General features: G+C 32.0%; 2 protein-coding genes across 3 annotated transcripts; both read right to left on the bottom strand.

Annotated features, from left to right (window-relative positions):
* Positions 1–2,852: 2,852 nt before the first annotated feature.
* LOC131662171 (bifunctional bis(5'-adenosyl)-triphosphatase/adenylylsulfatase FHIT-like) lies at positions 2,853–4,312 on the bottom strand. Of its 2 annotated transcripts, none has more exons than XM_058931881.1 (5): positions 4,154–4,312; positions 3,945–4,078; positions 3,699–3,845; positions 3,528–3,626; positions 2,853–3,426 (listed from the first exon to the last, which is right to left on the bottom strand). In XM_058931881.1, exons 2-5 carry the CDS (start codon positions 4,053–4,055, stop codon positions 3,310–3,312), a joined length of 474 nt encoding a protein of 157 aa, XP_058787864.1. In that variant the 5' UTR covers positions 4,056–4,078; positions 4,154–4,312; the 3' UTR covers positions 2,853–3,309. The 2 variants fall into 2 exon arrangements, with proteins under 2 accessions (XP_058787864.1, XP_058787863.1); XM_058931880.1 differs by having other exon boundaries at positions 2,858–3,426; positions 3,945–4,057; positions 4,154–4,306.
* Positions 4,313–4,705: 393 nt separating this feature from the next.
* On the bottom strand, positions 4,706–7,198 carry LOC131662170 (bifunctional bis(5'-adenosyl)-triphosphatase/adenylylsulfatase FHIT). The gene is made up of 5 exons (XM_058931879.1): positions 7,041–7,198; positions 6,859–6,969; positions 5,282–5,428; positions 5,070–5,168; positions 4,706–4,971 (listed from the first exon to the last, which is right to left on the bottom strand). The coding sequence occupies exons 1-5, from the start codon at positions 7,134–7,136 to the stop codon at positions 4,855–4,857; spliced, it is 570 nt and encodes a 189-aa protein (XP_058787862.1). The 5' UTR covers positions 7,137–7,198; the 3' UTR covers positions 4,706–4,854.
* Positions 7,199–9,140: the final 1,942 nt, after the last annotated feature.

Genomic DNA, 9,140 nt, shown 5'->3' with positions numbered 1-9,140 from the left:
AACTCCGAATTTTTATGAGGTTAGTTCGGAGATACATCTCCGAATAGGCCCCTAAAGTCATTTCACAGCAACTTGATTTAAATGATTTATCATTTAACCACTCAATGATATTTTCGGAGATGTATCTCTGAAATTTCCAGCGAGAAATTGAATATATGATCACCTTGCATGATCATCTCTCCCACATTGTCCTCATATTGATTCAACGTATAAAACCGACAAGTATAGGCTTCTTGAAACTGTTGGTGTTACTTCTACGAAAGAGACTTTTCAGTGAGATTGCCTATCTGAAAACCACAAATTTAAAACCTCCTTCGGAACCAGTTAAAATTAAAGGTGCCCTTAAAAAGGTAAAACCGACTCAAGATGACAATTCAATAAAGCGATCCCAACATAATTTGAACATGTTGATTCACATTTCCCGAATTCTCCAACTTCGAAATCTCTAAAAAATATGCACAAGGATGATTGAATTAGCAAACCACCTCCTTCACCACTGATGTTGAAGATTCAATTCATTGAAGAAATGCCACTTTTTTATGCGCAAACACATTGAGCGGATTGTGAATGTTATGGATGATGGTACCTGGCTTGTTCGCTAAATGAGATGAGAATCAACAACTTGTCCGCATAGCCCTTTTGAAAAAGTTGACGACGCATAGGAAATTCTATAAAAAGTTATACCAGACAAAAAATTAATTCAATTCAAGATGCTTGTATTCCTTGTGTTAGCGGTCCCGCACCGTCTTCAAATGCATATGATAGAGTGTGCATAGATCTGACAAGATATGGATTCTCAGAGACATTTTTTCATTTCGAAGTGGTCCACTTAAAGACCCTTTCGGATGCAGCATGTGTATAGGGTGGTTTTCAAAATCGCTACATTTTGTTTAGGTTTATTTGAAACCTGGGTGTCCAATACCAGCTACATCGTTGGAGTGGACGACACATTCAACAAAAGAGGATGGTAGAGCTCACCAAATTGAAAGAGCTTGAAAGAGAATCAAATCATGAAAAATCGAAGGCAAAAACAATTGTAGAATTATGCGATATTGGATCTTTTGATACATTTTAGTTTGTAATCGATACACTTTTTGAATGTATAATCGTCAACGATGTAATCTTGATACGACTTAATACATAATTAAAATATAACCTCATCAATGATGGTCTAATTCTAAATTTTCTGGTTTGCTTATGGTTTACATTGTATGCGCTAGTATACTAAGTATCTGGTTTAATTCTGGTACATATATATTTTGGATATACATATATGAATTAACCTCGCGTACTTAGAAAATACAATCAGCGACGTTTTCGGATATTCATCCCTGAAATCACCATTTTTGTAAAAAAAAAAGTTGTGGTTTATTCAGAGATACATATCTGAAATGTAACATGATGACATGATAAGGTTTCTAAGGTCCAAAGTGATCCAATACTTGTATAAATAAGGTGTCTCTCAACCAATTTTTTTTACACAATACACAAAAACCAGAGAATGAGTTCATATCCCCACATTGCATTTGTGTATTTCAATGGCGAGAAGCCGCCACTTTCATTTAGGGTTACTGAGGAAACGTCCCTCGGATATATGATATCCAAATTGAATACTCTCATGCGCTTTCCAGAATATTGCAGAGTTGTCAAACTCGAGTATTGGTCACCCTCGTTTGACAACGAAAGGGAGATACATTTCACCAACTTTGAACTGAAGAGGGATGAAGATTTAAAGGTTATATGGTGTGTTTTCCCCCGTTATATATCAAAGGGTCTGATTGAAGTGGATGCGAAGATTCAAAGATTCATTGTGGATATAATCATTATGTTACAACGTCCCGGTTATAACAATATGTAATGTTGAATTTATTTTAATGACTATCTATGTAATGTTGAGTGTTTTAATTTAATGTCAAGTTGATGTTGGTGTTTGCTTCGTTTTCAATTCGATGATACTATCGTGTTTTTGGACTTTGTTTGATTTATAATATCAGACAATTTCAGAGATACATCTCTGAAATATACCTTCGCAGATGCATCTCTGAATTAATTAAAATTATGAAATGGTAAATTTAGAAATGTATCTCCGAACTTAGGGGGACGTCTTTGACTTTTCGTCAGGGGTCTGGGAGAAGGTGACAGGGTGTAAAGAGAAAATTTCAAATTTTACCTCATACCCACAACAAATATACCTCACCCCCATGATTGACACAATTTTTCTATATTGTCCGTATATGTATTTATAGTTGAGATTAATTTACATTCTGTGTCAAACTTAACACACTTAAATATTTCAATATTTTTTTTTTAAAATGATGAATTAAATCAATTTGACAATTGAATTAAGACTTATTATCAAGTAAATCAAGTTTATAAGATTTTATAGAATTTAAAAACTAATCGGTTATGAGACATTACTCTTGTTTTAATCGGTTAGACGAAGTGTCTAATTTATTAGACAATTGAGTTTTGTTTTTTTTAATTGATTAGAAAGCTTTTTAACTGTTTAAATACTTGACCGAATTGGTATTTTTTAGAAGTTTTAAGTAAAAATAAGTGTTCGAAATACATTTAGTGTATGTGTGCACCACTTTAGTACTTCAAGAACTATTTTTGCTTAAATTACATTCAGTTGATTAAACACCGGATAAAATGTTAAGCGCGTGATGAGGCAGACTTTCACCATTTCACAATTTTAGTTCCTTTCAATTACTTGATTTAATTTTGTTTAATTCTTTAACTGAAATTTTGAACACTTTGTATTGTGCTTGCTTCTTGACTGATGGTACTTTTAATTTATTCTTCCTTAATCCGTTATCATCATGAAAATCTTTGAAAAAACATTTACATGGAAAAGCACAAAACATATTATTAAAAAAAAAAAAATTTAAGAATTTATAGTATATATATAAATTAATTATAATTATAATATTATTTTGATATAAATTTACAAATTGAATTAACTTTTCGATTGAAAAATGCTACCCAAACAAAACACAATAACTTTAGTTTATTTTACCGTAAAAAAAAAAAAAAAACAACTTTAGTTTATTTTCACAACCATCCACACATCATGAACTTCATATTACTTGATTTCACCCATGACAGAGCAATACCAAAACTAGCCTAAGAAGAAACACACCAATTCCAATTTCTTGAGTTTTAAACTTTCATAATCTATATTCAAATGACATAAACAATTACTATCAATATTTTCTTATGTCAATTTTCCAAACAATTTTATTCCTTTATTATCAATATTTTCTTATCCAGATTTACTAACTCTTCATATATTTTCTCTTGCCACTTTCAAAGTACAAATTTCCTATATTCATCAGCCTCTTTTGCCATTTCTTCAAGGCTCCTATCTTTCCTCTCTATATCCACCTCTAACTTCTTTTTCAATTCCTTCTCCTTTTCATTTATCTGCATCATTCACACACAAACATTAACATCAAATAAAACTCACAAAAAAAAAATCAAACTATTAAAAACACATAAAAGTAATCTCAAATTCTCAATCTTACCTCATCATAAATATCATCATTGTTTTCATAATCACTATTTTTCCTAGGAAGAATATGAATATGAACATGAGGAACTGATTGTCCAGCATGAGGTCCATCCTATGGTTTGAAAAATTGGATCAGTCATAAAATCAACACACATGTCATAAATTATTTTTCAAAATTTCTTACTTGGATACAAAATGTAAGTGAGGATGCATTATGATAACTCTCAAGTTGTCTACCAAGTTTATGCGCTATACGCCATAACTCAATATTCTCATCATCAGTAAGATCAGCAACGCGCTTCACTTCACGCTTTGGACATATAAGAACATGTATAGCTATTGTTAACTCAAACAAATTCAGCTTCACAGAAGATATTTTATGCCAAATATATACACATAAATTTTTATACTATAGATTAAAAAGGATATGACCAGTGACTGCGGGACGAAGGTTGACAAAAGCAAAAGAAAGATCAGTTGTATGAAACACTGAACTATGATGGATCTTGTAAGATCCAAAATCATAGAATTCAACAGCCATATCTGTGTATATTTACCATGAAACTAAGATTATTTTTCAACAAGGATGAAGAAAATAACATTTGATGATTACAAAGTTGATGTTAGTTATTTGTTTACCTTAATGGAGTGAGCAATAAAGGAGATATACAAGAACAACCAGTAGCTAGATGAAGAGAAATTTGGATTTGGCTTTGGAACTTATAGAAATTCTATGTTTTTCTTGTTTGACCATTCTTTTAGAAAGAAATAATTTCTTGCTACTTACTCCATTGTCTTATCCTATGAATGAGATTATTAAAATTTAAGAAGTCTTGTTAATAATATTTAAAAATGTATGAATGATAAATTACAGGAGTTGTTAATTAGGTCAACATTCAACAATTGTTTATATAGTCTTACTATTTGAGGTTGTTTACCTTCCACTTAAAATAAGTCTGAAAATGTGAAAACTAATCCCACAGTAATATCATGAAATTGGGAGATTTTAGTTTCTTGTAATGGAAGACACTTGACTTTTTATAGTGTTATAGGTTATAGGCATCATTTTCTTAGTCTGCATTTTCTTAGCTATTGAGGTTACTTCGAAATTAAGTTTCACAGAAGATTGTTTCTTGTAAAAAGTCTGAGACTAAGTTCCACAGAAGATTAGTTTTTGTATGACATGTAAGGTCAAGTACAATTCAAAGTTCTAAACTAATGGGATAAGTTTTTCTGTGGCCATAACACAAGGAAGTGCATCAAATTGTCTATACTGAGAAAATCGGAAGTTTGCACTAAACAGACAGAATTCTAATTCTATTGCTATCTATCTATAATGTTTACAAGAAAAGTTTTCTGTATTCCTCTGCCTCTTGTGACATCTCTTCGGCACTCCTGTCTTTCCTCTCCTTGTCCAAATCGAGCTTTTCCTTCAATTCCTTCTCCTTTTCGTCCATCTGAATCAATTTCAAAACGGAAAATAAAGAATAAGTAATGAGATAGAGACCAGATTAGAATCAACAGCATGGCATTTGAGAGAAAACAATTATCTTACTGCATCGTATATCTCGTCATTCTTCTCAAAATCACCACCTTTCCGTGGGACAACGTGAATGTGAACATGAGGTACTGTCTGTCCTGCTTGGGGCCCATCCTGAAGTGCAGAAAAATCAGTAAGCCAAAGTGACTGAAATTGTTAAAGCAGAATGAACTTAAAACAGTTGGTGAAAGAAAAGGTTAAATGGGCATATTTCACTTCAATCTTACTTGGATGGCCAAAGTGAGTGACGAAGCCTTGTGGTAGCTCTCAAGCTGCCTGCCAACTTTTTGTGCAGTGAGCCATAAATCAGAAGTCTCCTCAGCAGTTAGATCAAGAAAACGCTTAACTTCGCGCTTTGGACAGATAAGCACATGTGAAAACTGTTAAGGCAGACGTTTCCATACTCCTCTAGATTCAAGCTTACAATTTTACACTGAAAAATAAAAATAATTTTACGCCTAATCCTAAAGGCTCTTAAGCACTTAACTGGGAACAGAAAACAAATAAACTTATATGCACAACAAATGTATCTGCAATTCCAACAATATATGCAAGACACAAACGGATCCTTTATACTTCATATCAAACAATCAACTACATGCATACATCCCATTAAGTATCAACAGCTGAATGTATTCTGCAGACCTTTATGAAACCATAAATCAAAATCAACATTGATAATATGAAAAGGCTTCATAGAAGAATCGCTAATAGCATGTTTGGGAACTCATTTTCAACCTTTAAACTAAGTTCGACTGAAGCATGTGTAGTCTATTGTAAAATAAAGGTGTTTGGTTTGGTAGTTTCAAATTAAAATTGATTTTGAATCCAAACTTTGATTTGATAATAATTGATAAAGAGTAGTGGACCGATAAACACTTAAAAGACCATGAATCCAGTCTCACATAAATATCGACCCTAGCCCCAATACAAACGGCTCACAACACCAACGCTACCCTCTAATGAGCCTAAAATCTGGCCAAGGCCCCTGATCCAAACCTCAACAGGCACTAAGATTTAATATGGTTGTCCTAACCCAAAAGGAAACCCGGATGCCTCCACGTCTTTGCTCGTCAAGGAGAGAGCGCGACTAATAGCAATCCACTGCCATGTCCTCGCTTATTATGAGGGAGGCATTACAAATTATATTCCGCAATCACAGGCCAAAAAACAAGTCTCAGAGCAACTAAAAATAGAGAGCTCAACATGAATCCCAAATCATCTCATTCTTACTCTAACATTTAGAGTTCTAACAATGGTGCAAAGCCATATAACCCCCTCATCCCTCAAACCCATACACCACCTGTCCTTGATTATAGCACATTGCTAGCAGGGTCCCTTACCCTGAGTTGAGCGGGAACACTAAAATTTACACCAAAGTTAAACTACAAGTGCCAGAACACGGGGTTGGATTTCTTAGTCTTAGCACATGTTTGTGATAGTTAAAAATTACTATTTTTCCAACCAAAACAGTAACACAATACGAAATAAACCCAAATAAAAGATTGATTCAGTCTTTAACTATGAAAAACAACATCAACCATACAACACCAGCAGTGTATTATTGAAAGTTGAAACCCATAAAAAAGGATATGACCTGCAAAGATACAAAACCGAATGACATATCAAAATGGGTCATTTTTAATCTCATAAAAGACAACAATTTCATAAAGAACACAATAAAAAAGACACTTTTTTTAATGTTGCACATGAGTGGCCAAACCTAGTTAACTGTCTTAGAGTGAATCAATGACATAAAAGATGAAGAAAAGTTTGATTTGAATAAGCAATGAGATAGATTGTTACCAGGGAGAAGAGGACGCAGGTTAACCATAGCATAAGAGAGATTGGTTGAGTAGAAGACTTCAGTGTGGTGTATCTTGTAGGGTCCAAAAGTGTAGTCTTGTGAAGCCATCTGCATAGAGAGAGAAAAGGGAGTGAGAGGAGAACAAGGAAGGAGAGAGAAAGTGGTGAATCGATAGTTACCTTGATTGAGGAAGAGGAGATTGGTCGGATTCGTTGGGATGTTGAAGAATGTAGAAGTAACAAACGAGGAATTTGGCCGAGGGTGTGCAATAACATTTGTACTTTCAGAAACTCTGAAACTGACTTCAACAAAAAAATAAAATAAAAACACTAAGGGTGTGTTTGGTTGAGGGAAGAAGTTGTAAAAAGAGAAATAGGTGAGAAAGAATGTGATAAGAGTACAAGAGAAATAAAATAGATTTGATATATTGTTTGGTAGAAGAGAAAGAAGTGAGAAATAGAAGAGAAAGAGATGTGTTTAATTTATAAAATGACAAAAACACCCTTCATATAATTTTATGTTATTTAAATGTTATTTTTTATTTTAATTTAGTTAATATAATCTTAAATAATTAAATAAGATAAACTATTTGAATATATATATATATATATATATATATATATATATATATATATATATATATATATATTTGATACTGTTAAATAGATATTGTTAAATAATAATTTTAATATAAATAAATTTAATATTTAAAATTATGATACAGCTCATTTAATTTAATTTATATTTTAATATTCATAAAATAGTGCATTGCAATTAAATAAATATAAACATGTGCTAGCTATATAACTGAAAAAAATTAATGTACTGTGGCATCATGAAGAATTTTCATTTTTCTGTATTAATTGAAAGGATATAATTATTTTAATTAAATAAATAAATTATTTTTTATTTTTTAAATTAATTATAACTGTACAATATTTAATTAAATTAAATCTTCTATTCCCCACTTAGGATAGAGCGGAAATGATTTTAGACAAAACCATATTTCTATTAATTATAAATTAGATTTAAAACCATGTTTTATATTGTATTAGACAAATAAATGATATAAAAAAATGTGGCACAAAACACAAATAGGCTTTTTAAATTAGAAGAAGGGTATTATAGATAAGTTAATAAGAGAAGTTAACGTGATGACTTTCTTCGCATTACAGGAGTGAAATAGAAATCTTGTGGGCCTCATGAATTTTAGATCTCTCTTCCCTCTTTCTTTTCTAACCAAACAGGAGAAGTATGACACTTCTCTCATACTTCTCTCTTCTCTAACTCTCTCATCTCCAATTCTCTCATACCAAACAAGTCCTAAATCATTTTCTTTTCCAAATTCCAATATACTCCTTAGATCTTAGGTAATAATTAAACTCGTTTTATTTATTTTTTTTGATTAAATTTAAAATACACTTATTTATTATATATCAATCTCAATTCACTTAATTACTTAATTATTTATTATTAACCCCACTCTTATGTTTGGATAGACTAAAATGAACGGAGCTGAATGGAGTAGAGCAGAATAGAGCGGAACGGAACAAAATAAAGATGGCGTTCCATTGTTTGAGTATTTCATGACGGAATATATATATATTTTGTTATTTCCCCCAAATCGGAGGGTATAAAAAATGATGGAAAGTGGTGGAATTGGATGGAATGCATTCCATCCGGTTCCGCTCCATTCCATCCGTTTTTAATCAATCCAAATAATGGAATTTAAGTTAATATCATTCCGCTCCATTCCATTCCACTCTGTTCCATAAATCCAAACGCACTCATTCGCCATGCGCGTTGTCAAATATGCCCCCATTATTCCGTAGATGTATTTTTGGAAACACTTTTTATGTTTCAAAGTTGTTTTGTTCCGTAGGTGCATCTACGAAAGACTTTCATATATGCATCTACGGAAGCATTTGATGTTATATTCGTGTCAGACTCTTCTCCTCCCTCATTCTTCACTATTCATATTCTCAAACTCTCAATCTCTCTCAACATCAAAAATCAAAATCCACCAAAGTTGTTTTTTTTCCTCTCGAGTACGACAGTGAACATCAACATCAACAATCAACACATTCCAACATCTTCAAAACTCAATTTAATCAGTAAATTTTTGAGTTATTTTTTAGTTTTCCCGTAATAGAGTTAGAATTCAATTTTTAGGTGTAGAGATGATTGAATAGTTTTAAAAACATAATTTACAATGTAGGTATTTTTTTGATGTGTAAAACGAACGATCATGCCACCAAAATGAGGTTTTGAAGTGGCTG

The sequence above is a fragment of the Vicia villosa genome, linkage group LG3 (assembly GCF_029867415.1).
Source record: "Vicia villosa cultivar HV-30 ecotype Madison, WI linkage group LG3, Vvil1.0, whole genome shotgun sequence".
Taxonomy (NCBI): Eukaryota; Viridiplantae; Streptophyta; class Magnoliopsida; order Fabales; family Fabaceae; genus Vicia; species Vicia villosa.
Note: the sequence above shows the minus strand (reverse complement) of the source record. Positions and strands in the feature narration are given on the sequence as shown.

Excerpts from the sequence above, each read along its gene's own strand:
- LOC131662171 (XM_058931881.1), bottom strand. The coding sequence starts at position 4,055 with ATGGCTGTTGAATTCTATGATTTTGGATCTTACAAGATCCATCATAGT. Across the intron at positions 3,846-3,944 it reads TTCGTCCCGCAGTCACTGGT|CATGTTCTTATATGTCCAAA; the intron begins CATATCCTTTTT and ends ACAATAGCTATA. Across the intron at positions 3,427-3,527 it reads ATGATGATATTTATGATGAG|ATAAATGAAAAGGAGAAGGA; the intron begins GTAAGATTGAGA and ends TGAATGATGCAG.
- LOC131662170 (XM_058931879.1), bottom strand. The coding sequence starts at position 7,136 with ATGTTATTGCACACCCTCGGCCAAATTCCTCGTTTGTTACTTCTACAT. Across the intron at positions 6,970-7,040 it reads TCTCCTCTTCCTCAATCAAG|ATGGCTTCACAAGACTACAC; the intron begins GTAACTATCGAT and ends CTCTCTATGCAG. Across the intron at positions 5,429-6,858 it reads TGCGTCCTCTTCTCCCTGGT|CATGTGCTTATCTGTCCAAA; the intron begins AACAATCTATCT and ends TAACAGTTTTCA.